This window comes from Caretta caretta, chromosome 16, assembly GCF_965140235.1.
Source record: "Caretta caretta isolate rCarCar2 chromosome 16, rCarCar1.hap1, whole genome shotgun sequence".
NCBI lineage: Eukaryota > Metazoa > Chordata > Testudines > Cheloniidae > Caretta > Caretta caretta.
Window position 1 is genome coordinate 6,200,827 of NC_134221.1, and position 23,623 is coordinate 6,224,449.

Sequence of the window (23,623 nt, forward strand, 5' to 3'; positions counted from 1 at the left end):
AGAAGGATGTGGATAAATTGGAGAGAGTCCAGCGAAGGGCAACAAAAATGATTAGGGGTCTGGAACATATGAGTTATGAGGAGAGGCTGAGGGAGCTGGGATTGTTTAGCCTGCAGAAGAGAAGAATGAGGGGGGATTTGATAGCTGTTTTCAACTACCTGAAAGGGGGTTCCAAAGAGGATGGCTCTAGACTGTTCTCAATGGTATCAGATGACAGAACGAGGAGTAATGGTCTCAAGTTGCAGTGGGGGAGGTTTAGATTGGATATTAGGAAAAACTTTTTCACTATGAGGGTGGTGAAACACTGGAATGCGTTACCTAGGGAGGTGGTAGAATCTCCTTCCTTAGAGGTTTTTAAGGTCAGGCTTGACAAAGCCCTGGCTGGGATGATTTAACTGGGAATTGGTCCTGCTTTGAGCAGGGGGTTGGACTAGATGACCTTCTGGGGTCCCTTCCAACCCTTATATTCTATGATTCTATGATTCTATGATTTATTAGTGATATTCTTGGAGGGAGGGGAATGCTACACAAAGGTCTTCATGCTGCAGACCAAAGTAAAAAAGGCTCGTTCCGTCATATTCAGCAAACTGGAATGAAATCCCCAGGGGAAATACAGAGAGAGGAGGAAGTTCCTGCACACGGCAGAGCCCAGGAACAGTCGTGGGGTTTAGTACATAGAGAACCAGAGCATAGTTAGTGGGGAGAGATGGGGTGGAGGGTTTTAATTGCCTTGGCTTTCTCTGCTCAGGAAAGGTAGACCAGGGCGGGGTGGGGGGAAAGGGCAGGATGGAAAGTAGCAGCACCTCTGTCTCCTGAGAGAGGCAGTGTGACCCAAATACACCAAGGTGCAGTGCTCTGGACTACTGGGTGCATTGTATTCGGGGCGGGGGGGGGTGGGGAATGGAGGATTGCATACATTGCGTGGGGGAATGGGTACAGTGCACTGGTGGATGGTGAAGAGCTAAATTCCCGGTAAGCTGCGTGGCCGCGGAGCAGGCTTAGGGCTGCGCAGGTGGGGAGAGGCACCCCTCCCCTGGCCCGGCCCGGCCCAGCCCCTCCGGAGCTGCCAGGGAGAGGAGTCCTTCCCCTGGCCTAGCCCAGGCCTGCCGGAACTGCTTTGGCTAGGGAGAGGCGCCTCTCACCCGGCCCCAAGCTGCTATGGCAAGGGGGCTGGAGGGAGTCCTCTCTCTTCCTGCCACAGCCCTGGGTCAACCTGCACGCCCAAACCACTCAGTCCTGAGCCCCCTCCCACACTCCGAACCCCTCATCCCCAACTCAGAGCCCACCCCCGCAGCCAGAGCCCTCATCCCACCACACCCCAACCCTCTGCCCCAGCCCTGAGCCCCCTCCCAAACCCCTCATCCCCAGCCCTCAGCCCACCCCTGCAGCCAGAGCCCTCAGCCCACCACACCCCAACCCTCTGTCCCAGCCCTGAGCCCCCTCCCACACCCCAAACCCCTCATCCCCAGCCCTCAGCCCACCCCTGCAGCCAGAGCCCTCAGCCCACCACACCCCAACCCTCTGCCCCAGCCCTGAGCCCCCTCCCACACTCCGAACCCCTTGGCCCCACCCCCAGCACACATCACCCCCATATTAGTGCACATAACAAAATTAATTCCCCACATGGTCGTAAAAAATTAGAGGGAAGGCTGGTGGAGAGTGGGTACATTGCATTAGGAGTGGGTGCACTGCCAGGTGGGTATATTGCTCCCCCGGGGGTGGCTGCGTTGCAGTGGCATTGCCCAGTGGAGGCGCACTGGAGGGCGGGTATATCGCACTGGCAGTGAGTATATTGCTGTGGGGATGGGTGCATTGTCGTGGCAGGGGGCTGCGTTGTATTGGGGGGCTGTATATCGCACTGGGGATGGGTGCCTTGCACCTGCAGGGGAATGCATGATTGGAGGGTGGATGCCTTGCTCTGGGTCTGGGGGCGGGTGCCCGGCACGTGTAAGGGGATGGGTGACTAGGGGGTGGGTGCCTTGCACCGGCAGGGGGTGCCCGGTGGGGGGCTGCCTTGCGCTGGGCCGGGCCGTGTGATGCGGAGCAGCCGCTCGGTGTGGCCGCTGGCGGGGGAAGTGCGGCGCTCAGCCCCTCGCAGCTTGCCCGGGAGGGGGGAGACAGGCAGGCAGGCAGGCGCCGAGCTCAGCCCCGCGCGCCTCCCCCGGCTCCGCTCCCAGCGCCGGCGGGCTCGGCTGCCGCTCGCCTGCTGCGGCCGGGCGCGGAGCTCCCCGGGGAGCGGAGCAGGGCGCCCCCGCAGCGCACCGGGGACGGAGCCGGGCTCGGGGGGAAGGAGCCGGGAGCTCGCACCTGGAGCGCGGCAGCCGCCGCTGGCCGAGCCGGCAGCAGGTGAGAGCGCGCCGCGGAGCGGCGTCCGCCGGGCGGGAGCGGGGCTGAGCCGGCCGGGACGGGCTGGGGCAGGCGGGGAAGGGGATGGAGCTCGGTGGCAAGGCGGTGGGCTCAGCGCTTCCCGAGGGGAGACGGCCCCGCCCGCCTGGACCTCCCCGCCCCGCGGCTCAGCAACTTGGGGGACCCACCCCCGCCTTGGGGTCCCTCCCTTGCCCGGGCCCCTCTGTGCAAGCTCCGCCTGCCATCCCTAGCCCTGCCCAGAGCCCCACAAGATGGTTGTTGTCTCTCTGTGTGGCAGCAGGTAGGATCTGGGCCGCGGTTGCACGGGGTGCGCTGCTCACTCACGCTCGCTCCCGGCCCCGAAGAGCTTGCACCGCTCCTGGTTGCAGCGTGGTAGGTGCTTTACAGGCCGGGCGTGCTCATTTAGGTGCCTTCTCCGAAGGCTCCACAGAGCATTATTTTCACGTCTGATCATTTTAGCAGAAACACCTAATCAACCAGTTTTCTTAGTGGTCATTCTTAGGTTTCAGAGTCAACACCCAGTATCTGACTATGGATGGTTCACACCTCTCTGCGCTAATGGGTCAAATTGAGTCCTGACGCAACAAGGGTGCAACTGCCATTGACTTCAGAGGGGGCTGCAGCCCCTGGTGCCAACCCTAGATTTGGTCCATTGTTGCTGACTGACACTGACTGCAGACAGCAACCGTATCAGGTCACATTGGGAAGGTGCTTTAGAACCCTGAGGGTAGGAAATTTTCTTTTCTCAAATAAAAGTTTAAACTCTGCGGAAACTGATGGGGCTGCCAGAGAAATGCCAGTATGGCTGAGGCTGGTTTGGACAGACCCCGAGGAACTAGAGTTCAACATACTAATGACTATAGTAGCTGTAAATGCTAATCAGTTGCCCATGTGCTGGTAAGCAGTTGTCCTGCAGAGGGATCTGAATTTCAGTGCTGGATGAAGTGGTCCCTGTGTATCTGAGATGCACCTCGCACGTGTGCTGTATGGCTAAATTAATTAATGTTTAAAAAGAACTTTAAGATTTTTGACTGGAAGAGGTTATAGAATGGTAAAATAATTATTTGGATTAGTTAAATGCTGCAGGCGAGTTAGTTCTTCTGCAAAAGGGCTTTTGGTCCCATGGGCCTACTTTGCGCTTTCCTGGGAAGCCTTCTGAATTGAAGAGAAACCCTGCCAGGGCGAGGATCAGGGCTATCGCTGTGCTCCAAAGCTGTCCTTTTTGGGGAGTGGAAACGAAGCATGTTTAGAAATTAAGGGGCCTGATCCTGCAGTTCCACCATAGGCAATATTCTCATTGCATTCAGTGGGAGTTGAGCTTGATGAGGACTGTAGGGGAGGAACATCAGGGATACTGTCCTGGATCAGCCCAATGGTCCACCTAGTTCAGTATCTCGTCTTCAACAGTGGCCAGTAACTGCTGCTTCAGGGGAAGGGCCCTGGGTGTTTTAAATGCTGCAAAGAAGGAGCAGATACCCAGAGAAAAAATGTGGATATGACTCAGTGTGAGGTTTTCTCTCTTAACGGGATGTCTTTTTTTGTTTGTTTTTTGTTTAAACAATTCCTATAACTCTAAGTAACTAAAATAATTTGCTGTTAATGTTGACCACAGATCACATGTATCCTGTCAATGCACATTTTAGCACTGAAGAGAAAAGGAGGTTCCAGCTCAGTTTATTTTTGTGTGGAAAGTTTTCCCTTTCCCAGCTTGTTTGTGCTGGGCTACTCACCACAGACGTGGCTCACGGCCATCACTCTACCACTGAGGAAGTCGGGGACAAGTGCCCAGTTCATTGTGGTTCAAGTTCAAATTAGTAGGGCAAGAAATTCCAAAATAGGTTTGTGAGTATTCACCCAAGGCTGAAATTTACTTTCTCAAATTCAGCATTTCCGATGTGCAGAAGATCCAAGAACAAGACGCTGGGGAAAGCAGATACTGAGTGTAAGGGATGGAAGGAACGAGAGGACTTTACCTCTTTATTACTCTTGTTTAATATCTGTATTACGGTAATGTGCAAAGGCCGCAATCAAAACAGGGCCCCATTGTGGTGGGTACTGAACAAACCCATGGGATGTCATGGCCCCTGCCCAAAGAGCTTGCAGTCTAATTTCAGACAAGATGCAACAAGCAAATAATAGGAGTGAATGGGGGAAGGGGAGTCTGATGGTGCTAAGACCAAGTGATTGCATAAGGTCACTGTTGCACAACTTGATTGGGTTACCCTCCTCTCGGGTATGTAACTTGCTCCTCTTCTCCCTCCCCCAGTGTTACCCCATCTCCTCCTGGTGTGTTGCTCTCCTTTTCCCCCACTCTTGGGTGTGATTCAAGCCTGGGTGTGTCTCGCCGTCATCTCTCCCAGAAGTATCATCCCTCTCACACCCATGTGGGGTGTGATAACTTGGGAGCGCTATCCCCCCCATGCTGCCTGGCAGCCACATTCTTCCCTGCTCCCAAGGCAGTTATTTTCTAACTGGCTTGTTACCTCATCTCCTCCCTGGGAACCCCCTCTCTGATCTCTCTCCACCTGGAGGTGTGCCATCTCCTCCTCTGTTTATTGAGCTGCTGCTCTGTCTCCTGCTCCCATCTCCCTGTCTGTCCATTACCCCCAGATAATAGAGGGGCCTCTGGAAATGTAGGGCTGGAAAGTTCCGTTAAAGGGACAGTGTCAACTTCATAGGCATCCAGTTTAAATCAATGAGTTGGAAGTTGTTTTGGTTCCTACATCTGCCCCTAAGGCTGCTGCCCCAGCCTGTTTTTGTGGTTTGACAACTACGCTTTCAGATTTATAAATGTGTTTTTTCTCCCCAGCTACTATATGAAAGACTCCTACAAACAACAGGAGAAAGTGACCCTACAAGAGAAGCAGGGAATGCAAAGTGGTGACAATGGGACAGAGTAAATACACTGAAAAAAGCAAATCTTGAATGATAACAAAGAATAGCAATACTGTACCAGCCGATAGCAGTGTGGCCTTAAAAGGGGCTGAGCTGAAGCCAGTGGAAGCTGAGGGTGCTTGGCACCCTCAGCAGCATCAGATCCTTTTTGAAGAGCGAGTTAAAGATTGGAAATAGAGAGCCGTTGGTTTAAGCCAATTTTATCACAACATTTCCCCCAAATCCTGTAGAGTCAGGAGATTCAGAGCCGAGATTAAAAAAGATCATGTGGTTTAAAGGGAGAAATATTAGATCATTGTAGTTCAAAAAACCTCAGTGTTAGAAAGATTTGGAAGTCATCAGGCCTCAATCCAACAAAGTTCTTAAACCCATGACGGATTAGAAGCACCTAGTTCCGCTGTCTTCAGGGGGATTGCTTACATGCAGAACGGTAGGCACGTGTTGCTGTATTGGGGCTTTTGGGCCTCATTCTATCTATGACAGGTCTCAGAGTAGCAGCCGTGTTAGTCTGTATCCGCAAAAAGAACAGGAGGACTTGTGGCACCTTAGAGACTAACACATTTATTAGAGCATAAGCTTTTGTGAGCTACAGCTCACTTCATTGGGTGCATAGAATGGAACCTATAGTAAGATATATCTGTATACACACACATACAGAGAAGGTGGAAGTTGCCATACAAACTGTAAGAGGCTAATTAATTAAGATGAGCTATTATCAGCAGGAGAAAAAAACGTTTGTAGTGATAATCAAGATGGCCCATTTAGACAGTTGACAAGAAGGTGTGAGGATACTTAACTTAAGGAAATAGATGTGTAATGACCCAGCCACTCCCAGTCTCTATTCAAACCCACGTTCATGGTGTCTAGTTTGCATATTAATTCAAGCTCAGCAGTTTCTTGTTGGAGTCTGTTTTTGAAGCTTTTCTTTCAAAATTGCCACCCTTTCTATCAATCCACTCTATCTATGGAAATCAGGGAAGCTGAGATCAGGGACCTGTCGGCCACACCGCCTTCATCTTTCCATCAAACCTTAACACTGACCCGCTCAGCTGAAAGCTTGCTCTCGCACATAACATCACTGCTGTCATCGCTCAGGGCATTGTGCATTGATGGCCAGATGCAGCTGTTTGTGCAATACCACACAGGCTATGGTCACACAACACCCTGCCTGTCTGGATAAATTCCACACTTCAGCACTAAAAAGTAAAAATCAGCAGCAAGAAACTCTGTGATAACAAGGCTTGGTCTTTCTCTAGTTTCTGTCTTTACAAAGGGTCCCAAAGCACCTTACAAATGTATGGACTGACACCTAATGTCCTAAAGCAGGCAAAACTCCCTGAAAGCCAGTCAGCAAGGCCTTCGGGTTTTGGTTCTGTGTTTACACAGCACTACTTAAATGCACCCACCTGTGTGGGGGGACAGTCGTGTGGAGAGCACACTGAACAACAGGATAAGGAAGAGGGGACGTTTTGCCTGCATAGGAAATTAATGTGCTTGTACTCTTTTCCCCACCTTTATGATATAGATAGAAGGCTGCTTGGTTTTTACCTTAAAATTGTCAGGTGCGGTCTTCCTTGTTTCTGCTGAAGGTCATCGTAGAGGGCTCCGGGAGGTTTGTCAGCCAGTATTTGAAGGAGCAGAGTTGTTAGATCTTTAAAGAGGTCATTTCAGGGTCTCTCCTACCTGATGCTAAGACATCGAAATCAGCGTAATCTCTTTTCCCCCTTCCCTTCAACATTAATATTTGCAAGGGAAATGTTACGTAAAGTAGCGTGGCTTGGTTCACGTTAATACAGTCTGGTTTATGTGGCGAGAGCCCATGCCTTGGCTCTTCTCGAGGCACTGAGTACTGATGGCAAATGCGTTGACTACTATTTCTCAAGTCTTTAATCTGAGCTTTCGGGGCCAGAGGTTTAACTCTGTCTCCCGTGAATCCTGAGTGTCGCAGCCATATGATGAATGTTTGGAATTAGTCCTTTTCCATTTGATCATTGTAGGGATCAGTGACACCAATATTTCTAACAGGGCTGGTTGCAATAGGACAGATGAGAGGTGCTGCGTTTAAAAACAAACTCTGTGGGTCACATTCATCCCTGTGTAACTTCATCAAAGCCAGTTATGCCGGGGATCAATCGGGTCCTATATGGTTTGTGATATATAGCTAATTAATGAACTCTATCATAATTACACTGAGGCTACGGCTACTGGGATAAGAATAGTATATTCTTACTCCTAGTGACTTAGCCATAAGTAAGTAGTGCAAATATACTTCTCAATAATCATTCATGATTCCACTCTGAAAAGTGACTTTATAAACCCAGCATTGTGGGGCTCTGGGTTCATTTTCTCTCAGTAACTCCAGATCAAGTCTGCTTGGTTTATAATTGCTGTTTGCCCTGCAATCGCCCCCTGTGATCTGAGAGCCAAGCTGGGTACCTCCGGGCTCATGTGCCAAGAGCACCGAAGAGTCTGCATTAAGAACTCAGTGTTGATGGTGCACGAGGCACAATTGATCCAGCTCACTTTCCCAGAGCTGCCTTGGCTCTCAGGGACTCACTGGAATATGATATAGTAAAAATGTAGGGCCAGATTCGTGGGTGCACTAAGGTCATTCTGCTGGTGTAAATATGCTTTGTATCTTGACTGAGCCCCCTGACATTGGATAACGCGTGCTGGCCTGATTCTGTGCCTACATAGATCACCAGTAGTGCAGCACAGTTGAGAAAAGGGGCATGGCTGGATGGAAAGAGGGCACGGTGTAGGCATTCCTCTAGGTGCAGTATCTGGGTATATTCCTTGGTGATCCACATGTAAATCACATGGAAAACTCTAATGTATATTAGAGCTTCTGAAAGGTTGCTCCACATGGCTGTGGTTTTGGGGACACCTGTGCAGTATGGGGTATGGAGGGAGCAATTCAGTTCACCACCACTCCCGAGTTCTAATAGTCTCTTACACTGACTCATTGTATGTCCTTGGGTTAGTTGCCTAGCCTCTCTTTTGTTCAGCTTTAGTTTTCCAATCTGTAAAATGAGGATAAAAATACATGCCTGCTTCACAGGGCGAAACGTGGTTATTGATGACTTATTGTCTGTCTGTACAGCACTTTAATTATGTTAAGCGCTAAGTATCCTTATTCTGTATGACCACGAGGGGTCTATTTCAGGTGTTAGCCCAATCTCTCATCTTGCCTAGAGCTGTTACGATCTGCCATGTGCCTCCCTGCCGGTTGCGTGCTTGTTGAGATGGACACTCATGGAAGGCATTGTGTTTGATGTGTCCAACATTAGCAAGAGATGGTGACTGTGGCATTGCATGTGAGGTTTGGAAACAGCCTGGTTGCCTTGAGAAACTTGGGCTAAAACAAGTTCCTGAGCAAATATTGTCTGTTTATACTGTGCTGTGTGTGGAAAGGCATTGAGCCCAGGAAGGGCAGCCGGTCTTTCAGGGAAAGTGTATCGCAGAGATGGATAGGTCACTGACAAGCCATGGGAAAGTTTTAATGCCTTGCAGCTGTGTCTATGCTACAGAGCCTATACTGGCATAGCTATGTCCTATATATCATAACCCTGTAGTGTAGAAGCAACCTGCGCCAATGGAAGGGGTTTTTCCATTGATGTAGCTATGTTGACCTACTTTGTAAGTGTAGACCAGGCCTAAGAACTCAGCAGGCAGCTGCAAAAGGGCAGGGCGCAGGGAGGAGGAAACTCTCAGCAGCAGAGAAAGAGAGGTCAGCAAGGTATGAGCTGATCCTTAATAAATGTGCTGTATCAAGTAACGCCCTCACTAAATCGGTTCTCATTTCTGGGGCTTGGCTCATCCCTGGTGTGACTTCACTGATGTCAGGCATGATGTCTCAACGTCAAAGAGATAATGTCTGGATTCATGCCTGATATAAGCAGGTGTGATTCAGAGGAGTTGGACATACTTACATGTGGCCTGGATTTGACCCCACACATCTGTTTGAGTAGCCTGCTTTATGGGTATCTGCTGATAAAAGCAAGGAACTGACTCTTCCTTATTGAGTCAACAATAAAATCCTCATCAGCCAGGAGAGCTCAAGATATCACTCTGTGTCTGAATGGCTCTGTACAGGGGTACAACTATACCATATTCCCCAAGCACCCTACTACATGGCTAGTTAGGAACATCAAGAATGGCCCTACTCTGCAGATTGCTCCTTGCATGTGTCCCTCTCGCATCTGTTCACCCCCAGCCAAAGAATCAAAGGATACAGTCATTAAATACCTCAGATGGTGAGGCGGGGCCGGGATAGCCTGAGACGTGCCTGCATAAATCGGCAGAGAGGGCGAATGCAAGAGGAGGCTGGTGGGTAAGACATTGGACTAGCCCTTGGGAGATGTAGGTTCAGTTTCCAACTCCGCCATGCACTCTTTGTGTGAGTTTGGGCAAGTCTCTTGACAGGAGCATTGTAGAAGCACAAGAGCCATAGTAAGCCTAAGGGATTTGTGCTCCAGTCCCTTAATCTCGCCATGCCTCAGTTCCACAGCTGTGGAATGTTTTCCTTTCTCCAACCTTGTGTATTTATATTGGAAACTTTTCGGGGCAGGGGCTGTCTCCTACCGTGTATCTGCACAACACCTAGCCCAATGGTGCCCTGATCTCAGCAGGGGCCTCTATAAACTTGAGTTTGTGGGACCCGGGCTTGTAGACTTGAGTGTCCCTACTGCATTGTAAACCTGGACTTACAGTTGCGCGACACGGGTCTCACAGCCATGCTAATGCGTCCACACTGCACTGTGCAGACCTTCTGACTCGGGTCTGTGGCTTCCCCTGCATTCACACTGGAAAATGACAGGGCTTGGATCTGAGTCACAGTGGGATTCAGGGTCTGGCACACCCCGCAGCAGAGTCCAAGGACCCAGATCCTGAGTAGAGTCAGTCTGATTTGTGTGTGGACAGGAGTGGGGCTTTGGCTCAAACCTGACTCCACAGTCTGGACTGAGAGTGTGGTGTAGACATACCCTAAGTACTAGTATTATGTGTATTACTGTGGCAATGAGGGAATGCATCCTGCTCCCTCTATGTCAGCGGTTCTCAAACTGGGGGTTGGGACCTCTCAGGGAGTCGCAAGGTTATTACATGGGGGATCGCGAGCTGTCAGCCTCCATCCCAAACCCCGCTTTGCCTCCAGCATTTATAATGGTGCTAAATATATAAAAAAGCGTTTTTAATGTATAAGGGGGGTTGCACTCAGAGACTTGCTATGTGAAAGGGGTCACCAGTGCAAAAGTCTGAGAACCCCTGCTCTAGATAGCTATGGTATAGCCCCAGTTACCCTAGGGCAGTGATACTCAGACCTCAGTGGTTCAGGAGTCAAATTAGTGATCGACGTTACCCAAAAGAGCCCCAGGAGTGTGAATTCAGTGTTGCATTTACTGTAGTTCTCTCTCTCCATATATTATTCTCACAGCAAATAAGTTAATAACTTACTTAATTAGTTAATAACATAGTATAAGCATCCCCATTGGTTAATTATTAAACCACCCAGTGTTTTAATATAATGAGCTGGAAAGAGCCGCAAGAGGCACATTAAAGAGCCGCTTGCGAGCCTCAGTCTGAGTATCACTGCCCTCGTGTCTGAGCGCCTCGCAGTCTTTAATGTTTTTATCCTCACAACACCCCTGTGAGGCAGGGCTGTGCAATTATCTCCAGTGTACGGATGGGGAACTGAGGCACAGAGAGACTACAAGTGACTTGCCCAAGGTCAGCCAGGGTGCCTGTGGCAGAGCAGAGAGAGAGCTGACTCCACCTCTCCCAAGTTCTAGGCTAGTGCACCCTAACCACTGCCCCCTCTCTCAGCAGTTCATGTGCCTACACACATTGCTTTTGTGAGCAGCTGCAAAAGGGCAGGGCTTCTCTGACCCAGCGTGGGCTTCCAGCTATCAGTTAAAGTGCGGTGCTAATAACTACATTTCTCTCCCATTGCGTGGCCCCACCACCACTTAGCTGCTTCTTAGGGTGTGAAGGAACAAAATATGGACACCATGTAGAATCAAGCACGTGGGTTTATTACGCACAGCGCTGGCGGAGTGTCACCTTGCTTATTAGGCTCAGAGACACTGCCAAACAATTGATTACAATGGATTATATGGATTTTCCATGGGCGGAGGGAAATGACGGGGTAGGCAGTCCCAAACCCCTGGATAGGTCTAGCAGCAAGACAAGATAAGCACAAAAAGAAAAGGAGGACGTGTGGCACCTTAGGGACTAACCAATTTATTTGAGCATAAGCTTTCGTGAGCTACAGCTCACTTCGTGGGATGCAAGATAAGCACAGTAGCCAATGGTCGTCAAAAGGTTACATAATGTCTCCGCCCATGGTTTCAGGTTAACATGACACTTAATTAGTACACAGGTGTTTTCCTTTGAACAATATATAGAGTAGTATATATAGTAGTATAAAATATATATGTTGAATTCTGATTTGGGATCCATAGGAATGAAGTAGCTCCCCTGATTGTCCAACAGGTACACACCTAGGAGTTAAAGCAAAAGGACAAATGAAAAGTATATAGCAATAAAGATTGTCTTTTAGTTGTTCATTTGTGTTTCTAAGGCAGGCACTGGCAATGGCTTGGAGGAGAGGTACACATCTGTGAGAGGGAGGATAATCATATCTCATACTGACATGTTTGAACCTCTTCCACAAACTCAAGGCTGATGTGTAGGAGGGCACCTCTTCTACAGAAGAAACAGGGCCCCTTTCATTCCTTAGGTCCGTTTTTAACGTTGAGATAAAGCCCTCAATTATAATTTCCACCTAGATTCTTGCTGACCTTATCTTAGCAAAAAGCAAGGTGTCCTTTGTTTGTTCTGCTTCTTAGCTAATATTGTTCGCTATTTGCTAGGCCTCTGTCTTCTTGACCAAACTCTGGATTTTGGGCCTGTAAAAAGAGCTGACACAGTCTATGTAATCAGGTTGTAACATAAACAGCATATGGATTATAGCCCTTCAAGGTGGCACAAAGTCATATTTTGTTTTTTGAAGGAGAGTAAATCTTGTTGCATAAAAAAGCCAAAACACATTCTTAGAATTCAGAAACTGGACTAAGGTTGAGATCTGGTGTTGGAATTCCCTCCGAGACCTTTTCCAGTTGACTGATCAGGATCCCCTTATCCGGTTCTGGGAGAACACTTTTTATCCAGGTCTCTGGAATCCAGACTCATCACTGAGGTTTCTTTATTATCACTTCATAAAGCTACACATGAGGTTCTGGTGCAGGGGGTTGGGCTAGGGTGCACCACAATGGCAAAATCAGATGCTATGCAGAAGACTAATGCCCACTCATTGCATTTTTATATTGCATCACACTTCATAATTGGTTTACTGATTTTTATAACCAATCCCTGTATAGATCCTAAACTGTCTACACGTTACAAAATATACAAGTAAGCAAAGCTGCAGCTGCAAACTTATCCCACTTACTCTGCTTACTATTTCTTTATTCACGAACTACATATTATTTTCAAGGTCACTTGTGAATTCATGCTCTGTCCATTAATTAATCTGTTTCCTGACTTCTGTTTTCTTTCATTGTTCATGCAAGGCCTACACCTAGAATCTTGGACTCTCTCCTTTATTAGAATCCAGATTTTTGAAGTTGCGTTGCTGACCCAGCGCTGTTGTCAGAGAAACAAGCATAAGATGGATGTGCACTTGGCTATCGTGTCAGAGAATAACTAGGAGTGTTTGTATGATGAAGTCCTAAGATAGGTGCTAGCTGTACTGAACACTCCTTAATCATGTTGAATTTAACAGAATTCATTAAGTTCCAACCCCGTCATTGTATTGCAAGAGTGGGCATTTTGCTTGTGAGGATGAGTTGCATAATTCAATAAAAGGGGCTTTGAAAATGTGCCTTCTAGGATTGAAAAACATCCAAAACACAACAGCCTCTGGGAGATCTGTTAGAACAATTCTGCACTGTAGCCTTTTTAGGGGAAGTGCTAAGTTGCGGAGTGCTTTCCTTCTCTCACCCCTACGTAGTAGCAGAGAAATTTGCCTAAAAAAACAAATCCTTTGTCCTTATTGAATTTGTGCCTTTGAGCAGCATCTAAACTGAAATCATTTAACTGTCCAGGAGCCGTAGTTTCAGCTTGGGAAGTGAGAATCAATGAGAATTGATGGAACTATTGTGATTCATTTTCCAATTTTCTTTATAAATATTTTGAAGTGTTCTAGATGGCGATTAATTTTTTCTTTGCTTAGAGTTTATCACCATTCCACTGGGGTTGCAAAAGAAACCGCATATGCCTTGATAAATGGGCTGACAGATCGTAGGGTTCCATCAAGTAAGCTTCCTCCCTGGTGTAAGCCATCTGAAGCCAACGGTTACGATGAGAATGGCTTCAGCCCTTAAAGTCCCCCCGTGCTCTTAGCAGAATGCTGGTTTGTGGCAGTGATGCTCCTGAGCAGAGATTCAATTGCAGCAGGATTTTTTTCTGGGGAACTATTTTTTCCTCTTTTCTCAGTGATGGAAGAATACCCTGTCACAAAGATGCGCTAAATATTGCAACATCTCAATCCAAATGGGGGCTCCTGGGAAGCCATTTGATTGGGGCTCTCCATTTACAAGGCCCAAAGTTCAGGGTAGAACCTTGCACCCCACGGCAGTTTGGGGCAGGAGTATTGTTTAATTTGTGCCAGGGCTTGCTAGTGCTGAGCCCCGCGCCTCTGGGCTTGCCGCATCAGTTATGAAAGTGGGGGAAAAAAACCCCAAAAAACTTGAGCTCCAGCTTCTCTTTCATTACAAATTAAGTAGCTGTGGGGTGGGGTCACAGGAGAGAGCATCAGTTTGTAGAGAGGGTTAGGGGCTCCGGGGTGAAGGTTTCCTGCTAAACAGAGGATGGAGCTGGCAGCGTGTCCCCAGAAATGTGGAAAGGAGAGGCCCTGATTCCCCAGGTAGTTTCAAGGCATCATCATCATCACAGGGCTCTGTCAGCACAAAGCCTCATGAGCTGGTTCAGAATGAGTGGTAAAGATCCTGGTACCATTTCAGCCGTCCCGGGAAGGACGGGGTCTCTCTGCAGCTGCAGGTTAGGTAGCGTGGTGTGAATGGTCCGTAGCTCTGTTAGGCCAGAAACACTGTCCCTATCCGCTCTGACTGCTGTCGGCCCAGCACTTAGTGTCGGAGTCCGGGGATAACCTTACACAGCCCGGAGGGCCTGGTGGAATCTGCAAGAAGCAGGAGAGAGAGCCTCTGAGTCAGATTGCGAAACCACCCCCACAGATGGCACCAACCAGGCCCCTTGTTGGCAGCCTCAGCAGAGAGGCCAAGCACTGAATGGGCCATTGACCGAACTCCCTTTGTGCCCTCAGAGCCGTCTGTGCAGGCCGGGGTGAGGTGCATCAGCAGGGTGGTGGGAGGGAAGCCAGCTGCCCAGGCTGTGCCAGTTCTGTGAATGCACAGAACTGGATTCCCTGGGGCTGTTGACCCAGCGCCATTCACCACCACAAAATCCACTTCATTCTGTTGAGGTTTTTCCTTCTCTCGGGCATGTTTTACTTGCCGTGGCCCTGGCCTGCGTCTCTCCTTGCTGTTGGCTGCAGGGCTTTGCTCCTCTGCCAGCATGCTGCACGGGGTCTAGTTTAGGGGGAAGCATTCACTTGCCCAGGAACCAGCTGGGCCACAGCTTCTAGGGTCAGCCTGGTCTGATTCTGCCTTGGTAGATTTAGACAGGGGGTAGCTCAGTTCTGGGACTGAGGGCACAGAGCAGCCCCCCTGTAGCACCTTTCCCTTGGAACGGCTCTGATCCTGGAGACAGTGATAGCAATATCGGACTCCTCTCTGCCCATCTTCTCCAGGCTTTTCTCCCCCCTCTTCCTGGCACTGTGCTTCCTTTGCTGCTGCTGGTGGCTTCTCTTGCAGGTCTAAAGATCCCTGTAGTTTGAGAGGGTCCAGTTTGACTTGTCTGCTTATTAATAAACGACTCATCCTCTGCTCTTTCCACGGCCTCTGTTCAGGCCTTACTTAGGCATAACTCCCACTGACAACAGTGGGGACTGAAGCTCCCCGTTGGACCCCAGGAATATAGGGGGTCAATGGGGATATTGGTGATGTGATCCACACCCCAGCTTTCCACTACTGGAGATAGGGTTCGAATCCTAATTTGTACCACAAGAGGGAATCCGCATTGCGGTCTCGCTGCCTTCTGCATTTGTGCCTGTCACAGATCCACAGCATGGCGTGGAGCTTCTGCTAAGCCAAGACCTGGGATTGGAACAACAGAGGATGTGGGGCACAGCAGAGGTGCATTAGCAGCCTGGTATGGGGGGTGCAGGAAAGGAATAGCTGGCGGGGGAGGGCTGTGGGTCAGGATTGAGATGCATCAGCTGAGCTGTCTGGAATCCAGGGGTGGAATAGCTGGAGGAGTTGCAGGATTGAGGTGCCCTGGCGGAGCCCAGGAGTGGAATGGCAGTGAAGCTGCAGGACCAGACTGAGGTTCATGGCACAGATCTATGCGGGAAGTTAGCACAGCTCCTCCCCACGCTGTTCCTTTATCAGAACAGCACAATTAATGCTTCGTTGTCGTGAGAACTAAATTCACTCCTGGGTCTGAAAATGGCTTTAAGAATAACACAAATTGCCTTGACAGACACTTTTGCATTTTTATGAGTTGCCACTTAGTGTCAGCCAGATTCTCGGGGGTGGAAGGGTGAGGAATGGATCTGAGATACTTGGAACCGGCAGCGTGGCTGGGGCACGGAGTGTGTCACTTTGGCACTCGCCTAGAGCCAATGGGCAGATTTGCCAGACTGCAATGCAGAGCTCTGTCCTGCAGGCTGGTTTGTCCTTCCCCAGACTTCCCACATTGCAACTCTCACCTCCGGGTATTGTTATGACAAGGCTGTAGAGAGGGTTGAAATTAGAGATGGAAAGACCTGCTAGGACCCATCAAGTTCATCCTTGTAGGGGACTGTAACAGGGTGGCTTGTTGCTGGAGGCCTGGGGCTAGCCAACCCTGATCGCAGAATGAGGCACACCTGAGCTGAATCAGGTACTTCCCTACAAAGGGCAGCGGGTGGCTGCAGTGAAGGGGGAAGCCTCTGTGGAGAGTGAGGAAAGGCTCCTGCAGGGAAGACCCTGAACCAGGGGAGTTGTCCCAGGCAGGGAGGTCTGGGAGAGACCCTGTCCAAGCAGGAGACAGACTGCAAAAGCCCCAGGCAGGAAAGCCTTGTGTTGGGTGAATTTAGGAATGGCCTTTGTTTGAGGATTTTGAGTTTTGTTTGAAGTTTCGTTTCTGTGAATGAACCCAGTCCCCAGGGAGGGGTACTTTTGACCAAGAAAAAGCCTGAAGGGAAGTTTTATTTGAACAGTCCGAGAGGGGAAACTTAAGGAGGCTGCCCATAGTGTAACCCCTAGGCCACGAGAGGCATCCAGTCTGGTTACAGGGGCCAGGGTTGTTCCTACAGCCAATTCTCTGATGCGTGGTCCAGCTTAGAGTCGGTGTGGGTTTTTTTTGTTTAAGTACAAACCATGGGATTTCTATCCTTTCCCTCGGACTGTTCCAGCGCTTCATAGGTCTCACCACTGGGAAATGTTTCCTGCTATTCAACCCTCACAGCCAGAAGGACGTATCTAGTTCAGGGATGGGCAAACTTTTTGGTTCGAGGGCCACATCGGGGAATAGAAATTGTATGGTGGGCCATGAATGCTCATGAAATTGAGGTGGGGCTGGGGATGAGGAGTTTGGAGTCTAGGAGGGTGCTCTGGACTGGGACTGAGGGGTTTGGAGAGCGGGAGGGGAATCAGGGCTCAGACAGAGGTGCGGGAAGGGGTGCAGGCTCTGGGATGGGGCTGGGGATGAGAGGTTTGGGGTGCAGCAGGGTGTTTCGGTCTGGGATCAAGGGGTTTGGAGAGTGGGAAGGGGATCAGGGCTGGGGCAGGGGGTTGAGGCGTGGGGAGAGGCTCAGGGAGTGCAGGCTCCGAGTGGCGCTTACCTCAAGTGGCTCCTGGAAGCAGCGGCATGTCCCCACACAGGCACCACCCCTACAGCTCCCATTGGAGCGCCCCCAGTGTGGTGCGGCCCCGAGCCAGGGCCCCGGCCGGAGCGGGGCTGAGCCACGTGGTGCGGCCCCGAGCCAGGGCCCCGGCCGGAGCGGGGCTGAGCCACGTGGTGCGGCCCCGAGCCAGGGCCCCGGCCGGAGCGGGGCTGCACCAAACGGCTCGGCTCGCGGGCCAGCTTAAAACGGCTCGTGGCCTGGATCTGGCCCGTGGGCCATAGTTTGCCCACCCCTGATTTAGTTTGACCTCCTGTGTATCACGGGAACCTCACTCAGTTACCCCTGCACTGAGCTCAGTAACTGGTATTTGTCTAAAGCGTATCTTCCAGAAAGGCATCTGGGCTTGATTTGAAGAAACCAAGAGATGGAGAATCCCCCCTTCCGTTGATAATCTGTTCCAGTGGTTAAACACCAAACTCCATAAAAATCTTCGTTCTGTCTGTACCCTTCCTTTGTTCGGTGACTTACAGCTATCTGAAAAAAAATCTCCTTTGGCTGTGAAAGTTCATGTTTTCTCAAAGAGCTTGTCTGCCTGGGAACATTTTATTTAAACAGAGCCAGTTCCTCCAATGTGGACATCTCTAAAGTATTTTTATGGCCCCCATCTCAGTAGTATCAGCCCCTCACAATCTTTAATGTTTTTAGTCTCACAACGCCCTTGGGAGGCAGGGCAGTGCTAGAATCCCCATTGGACAGATGGGGGACTGAGGCACAGATAGACGAAGGGCTTGTCTGCACAGCAGGTTACTGCGTGGCACTCCAGGGCTTTCACAGCGGACGTGGCCAGATGGTGCACTGTAGATTCACCCCCTGGCTTACTGAGCGCTAATGCACCATGTAGACAAGGCCCTCGTGGCTTGTCCGAGGTCACATACGAAGTCTGAGGCAGGACAGGGAAGTGAACCCAGTCTCCCATGTCCCATGCTAGTGTCCGAACCACCTGACCATTTTCCTCTCTGGTTTTGGTTCTGGCTTATTTCGCGTGATTGGAAGTTGAGTAGAAACAGGTTTAAGCAAACGGAAACAAGCTACTCAGGCTGAAATACGAGTGTCCACGCAGGGGCTTGCGTTGCTTGAACTACATTGGCTTAAAAAGTTAAAGCACCTCAACCTTCTTGTGTGGACAAGGCTGTAGTGCAGCGGAGAAAGTGTTTGGCAGCGAGGGTAAAATCCATCCAGCCATTGCTGAGTTACTCAGGTTTTAAATTTCAGTCAGTCAGCTGCTGCTGCTCCATGCCGTTCTTTATCTTTGTGCAGAAGGGAGAAGTAGATTTTGTAGGTTCTTTGTGCAGCCCTTCTACGTACAAATGTTTCCCTGTTCCAGGAGACATGGGAGGGGGGGGAAGAATTTGGGTTTGTGCCATTGAGCCTGGAGAACTGCATAATGGCAGGAAACCTGTGAAACTACGAAACCATAAGAAACAAGAGAATGAAGAGGGAAAAAAAAATGAGGAGTCCTTGTGGCACCTTAGAGACTAACCCATTTATTTGGGCATAAGCTTTCGTGGGCTAAAACCCACTTCATCGGATGCATGCAAGTGGGTTTTAGCCCACAAAAGCTTATACCCAGATACATTCGTTAGTCTCTGAGGTTCCACAGGTACCCCTCGTTTTTTTTTTTGTTTTTCTTTTGCTGATACAGACTAACACGGCTACCACTCTGAAAAGAGAATGAAGCCTTAGCAACTGAGTGGAGAACAGGTTTCAGAGTAACAGCCGTGTTCGTCTGTATTCGCAAAAAGAAAAGGAGGACTTGTGGCACCTTAGAGGCTAACCAATTTATTTGAGCATAAGCTTTCGTGAGCTACAGCTCACTTCATCGGATGCATAAAAGTGGAAAATGCAGTGAGAATATTTTTATACACACAAACCATGAAAAAATGGGTGTTTATCACTACAAAAGGTTTTCTCTCCCCCCACCCTATTCTCCTGCTGGTAATAGCTGATCTAAAGTGATCACTCTCCTTACAATGTGTATGATAATCAAGGTGGGCCATTTCCAGCACAAGAGTGATCACTTTAGATAAGCTATTACCAGCAGGAGAGTAGGGTGGGGGGAGAGAAAACCTTTTGTAGTGATAAACACCCATTTTTTCATGGTTTGTGTGTATAAAAACATCTTCTGTATTTTCCACAGTATACATCCGATGAAGTGAGCTGTAGCTCATGAAAGCTCATGCTCAAATAAATTGGTTAGTCTCTAAGATGCCACAAGTCCTCCTTTTCTTTTTGAGTGGAGAACGGATATTTAGTTAGACTGTTTGTAACTCTGTATTAACATCTTTCTAACTCCAATATCTAATCAACAATTGAGAAAAGGGCTTCTTTGTTACAGTGTCAAACCCACCCCCTCCCATTTAAGTGTGAGAGCTCACCATAGACAACCCTACAGCAAAACCATACAGCAAAGAAGGTGTCACAGGGTCCGCCCACGTTCCCACCTTCTCATCCCTGTGCTCTTTGCTTAGGCTGGTCAAAAAAGGGGTCCCAACACTTCTTCCAGGTGTTTCACCCATGTCTCTTTATTTACAGTGCTTAGTGCAGCCCCAATTCCCGCAACACCAATCCCCATACTGGCCCTTCTCTGCGACTTCTGGTCCCTGGGGCTTCCTGCAGTCAGTAGAGACAGAGCTGCAGTCCCCCTGTCTTCTCCCCTTGCTAGCCCCCTCCCCCCCGAGCCTTTCTCTGGGCTTATATCTCCTCCCAGGCACCAGCCCAGCTGGCTCCACTTGGCTCAGCTGATTCCCCTGAGCTGCCCTTGTTAGGGTCTGCCATTGAGCTCCTTGCTGAGTGTCGGACCCCTGCACCCAGCTGCTCTGCCGGGAAGCCAGGGAGTAGCCACCCCTTTAGCAGGGCATCCAAGGGGTTTATACCCCTGCCCTGCCACAGAAGGCCAGACTGGATATTCCTAATACTTTTTTCAATTAAAAAAACAACCAAATTTTGTTACTCTTTTCAACTCTTCATCATAAAGAAGTGAAAAAGGCCACAAGACCAGTTAGAAACAATCCTTTGCAGATCATCTTTGAAATAATTCCCCCAGTTGGCTCAGAGCACACTCAGATGATTGCTACGTCCCGATTTTCAGAATGGCTGTAGTGGCTAGTGCAGAAGACTAAGGGTGTGTCTATACTGCACTCAGGAAGAGTGATTGCAGCATGTGTGGACGTACCCAAACTAATTTGCCCAAAAATTACAGTGAAGCCATGGGAGCCAGGCTAATTGCCCTTTACAAGCCCATCCCAGGCCCCGGGCATGTAGTAGGTGGTTAATCCATGCTGCCTTGCCTTTGCTGCTATTTTTAGAGCTAACTCAGTCAAAGCTAATTTGGGTTTGTGTGTACATGTGCTGCAGTCACCCCCTCCTGATTGCAGTGTAGACAGACCCCGAGAGTCAGAGCTTCAGGAGTTGATTGACCAGTGTGACCCTTAGCAAGACACTTCACCGCTGTCTACTCCAGTTTCCCTTCCTGTCTGGGATAACCCGAGTGGGTGTGAGGCTTAATTGGCATAAACCACTTTGAGATTATCAGATAGCAAAGGACAAAGTACTGGCACTGATTTCCATTCTCATGTGACGCTTGCCATTTTGCACTTGGGCATGGACAAACCTTGTGCTTCTGCCTGGATTGCTGATACTTCTTGCCAGCAGCCCAGAACACCTATGCCCTTCAGTACTGGACTAGAATCAATGTTATGTCTGCCTGGATCCATACTTGTGAGCTGATCCATGCACACTGATTGATTGATCTCCCTCTTCTGTGTCAGGCCCACGGTCTCATCACGTCTGTTCTTTGTTGCCCAGGGGGTGCCTGTGTAGATGACACTTCATATACCATTCTCGCTTTCTGGTTAGGCATGGAACTGTGCTTCAGAGAACGCCCCAACACCAGCTAAGGTGTGCCGATAAGGGAGGCAGTACAATGCAATTAACACTCCAATCAAGCAGGCGAGGTTTTTGGCTTCTGTGTCAGGGTGCCATTTTATGGTTGCTAGTTGCCTGGTTTTCGGGGACCTGGCAACCCTAAATGGTATCTCAACCAAAAGTCTCGTTACAGCAGGGCAGGGTGTGGTGCAGGGTCATTAACCCATGCCAGCCCTTGCTCAGCTGGGGCCGCTTCCTTCCTGCAGGCAGGCTCCTTGAGACAATCCAGCGAGCAACAGAGGGAGGGGGTGAGTGGAGCAAGCGATGGGGTGTAGGCCTTGGGGGAAGAGGCGGAGTAGGAGGTGGGGCCTGGGGGAAGAGGTGGAGCAAGGGCCCGGGCCTCAGGGGCCTGGTTACCAGCATTTAGAAAGGTGGCAACCCTAAATTTAATCATAGGTTTATTATGTTCTTATCTCCGAGGGGGGTACGTGGTAGACTAAACTATTTGGAAAGTGATACACAGTTTGAAAACCACTGTGCTAGGCCCTGGGAAATTGGCTAACCCCTTTTTGATCCAAGTGGTAACATTATTATTTCCATCCCGTGTCTCATCACTTGGTGTTTAACATTCTAGTTACTCGTAAACAGAACCACGGCTTTCCGGATGGTTTGGGGATGAAATAAACCCAGTTTGAGATGGAAATGACTGTTCAAGACGCGTTACGGTGCCTGACTATAGAATTCAGAGGGATCTCGTTCCATTCTCTCATAAACAGCCAGTACGTGAAGTGCATTACTTTCCTGTGGCTCACTGAAAATGTAACGCGCTCGATGGGTGCTGCTGGGCCGCCCGTTTACCCTGCAGCACAACCGCACGTGGCTGTTTCTAATCAGATCGGTTCTCAAGGGCAACTAGTAAAATGCCTGAAGAAATCAATGGCACACGCTGGGGTTAACCAGCTGATAGAATTAAAACTGAAAAAATGCCCGTCCTGACAAGAAACAGAAACAATGGCATCAATATTTAGCACTTTTCATGCCTGGATTTCAGAGCCCTTTTGTAAAGGGTATTGTTATTCCCATTTGATGGATGGGGAAACAGAGTAGGGAAGCGACTGATCCTGCAGCAGACCTGGGGTTGGAACCCAAGTCTCTTGATTTTGAGTCTAGTGCTCTAGCCACCGGACCAGACTGTTTCACCAGCTGGGCTGACACACTGACCATAGGCTCCGACTTCTAGTTTTCCCGGGGGGTGCTCCGTCCCAAGGCTATCCCCCCACTCTGCCCCTTCCCCCAAGGCTCTGCCCTCATTCCGTCTCTTCCTGCTCCCACTCTGCACCCTCCCCCCGAGGCCCTGCCCTCGCTATGCCTCTGCCTGGCCCTGCTCCAGCCCCGCTCCACCCCCTCCCTGAGGTCCCCGCCCTCCCACTGTTTGCTGCTCTCGGCCCTCCTCCAAACCTCTCCCCGAGCCTCCAAACAGCTGTGGCTGGTGGGTTGAGCACCCACTATTTATTTTCCGTGAGTGCTCCAGGGCTGGAGCACTCATGGAGTTGGCGCCTATGACATGTACTGTGTTAAAATGACGTCTGGTGGCCTCTAGGAAACATATTGTGTGAGTGTTGTCTACACAATGCCCAGAGATGTGAGGCCAGGTTTTCAAATGCTCAGCACCTGGAATAGGGGTTGGAATTTCAGAAGAGCTCAGCACGCAACACCCTCCCAAAGCACTGAGGTCATTTGACAATCTGGCCCCAATTGTGGGTGCTGAGGCCTTTTGCAAATTCTGGGCCTAATCACTGCCCATAGTGATAGGCAAGTTACTCTAATCACACCCTGAGCTGCATTCTCTACAGTGGTTCATAGAATATCAGGGTTGGAAGGGACCTCCGGAGGTCATCTAGTCCAACCCCCTGCTCAAAGCAGGACCAATCCTCAACTAAATCATCCCAGCCAGGGCTTTGTCAAGCCTGACCTTAAAAACTTCTAAGGAAGGAGATTCCACCACATCCCTAGGTAACGCATTCCAGTGTTTCACCACCCTCCTAGTGAAAAAGTTTTTCCTAATATCCAACCGAAACCTTCCCCACTGCAACTTGAGACCATTACTCCTTGTTCTGTCATCTTCTACCACTGCGAACAGTCTAGATCCATCCTCTTTGGAACGTCCTTTCAGGTAGTTGAAAGCAGCTATCAAATCCCCCCTCATTCTTCTCTTCCACAGACTAAACAATCCCAGTTCCCTCAGCCTCTCCTCATAAGTCATGTGTTCCAGTCCCCTAATCATTTTTGTTGCCTTCCGCTGGATGTATTCCAATTTTTCCACATCCTTCTTGTAGTGTGGGGCCCAAAACTGGACACAATACTCCAGATGAGGCCTCACCATTGTCGAATAGAGGGGAGTGATCACGTTCCTCGATCTGCTGGCAATGCCCCTACTTTATACATCCCAAAATGTCATTGGCCTTCTTG

General features: G+C 49.6%; 1 protein-coding gene and 1 long non-coding RNA gene across 5 annotated transcripts in view; one reads left to right on the forward strand and one right to left on the reverse strand.

Moving 5' to 3' along the window:
* The first annotated feature begins 1,765 nt into the window (after positions 1 to 1,765).
* LOC125623569 (dual specificity testis-specific protein kinase 1) overlaps positions 1,766 to 23,623 on the forward strand; it is a 63,211-nt gene continuing 41,353 nt past the window's right edge. For 2 of the 4 annotated variants that reach the window (XM_048823150.2, XM_048823151.2), the window contains exon 1: positions 2,014 to 2,346. In XM_048823150.2, the coding sequence (XP_048679107.1) occupies positions 2,037 to 2,346 (310 nt within the window). In that variant the 5' untranslated portion in view covers positions 2,014 to 2,036. Of the gene's footprint in view, positions 1,784 to 2,013; positions 2,347 to 2,717; positions 2,740 to 23,623 lie in introns of those variants that run through there. The other 2 variants (XM_048823152.2, XM_075120305.1) reach the window with 2 other exon arrangements.
* LOC142069399 (uncharacterized) overlaps positions 11,274 to 23,623 on the reverse strand; it is a 31,512-nt gene continuing 19,162 nt past the window's right edge. Inside the window, exon 2 of the long non-coding RNA XR_012665211.1 lies at positions 11,274 to 11,762. This is a non-coding gene — a long non-coding RNA (uncharacterized LOC142069399). The remainder of the gene's footprint in view (positions 11,763 to 23,623) is intronic.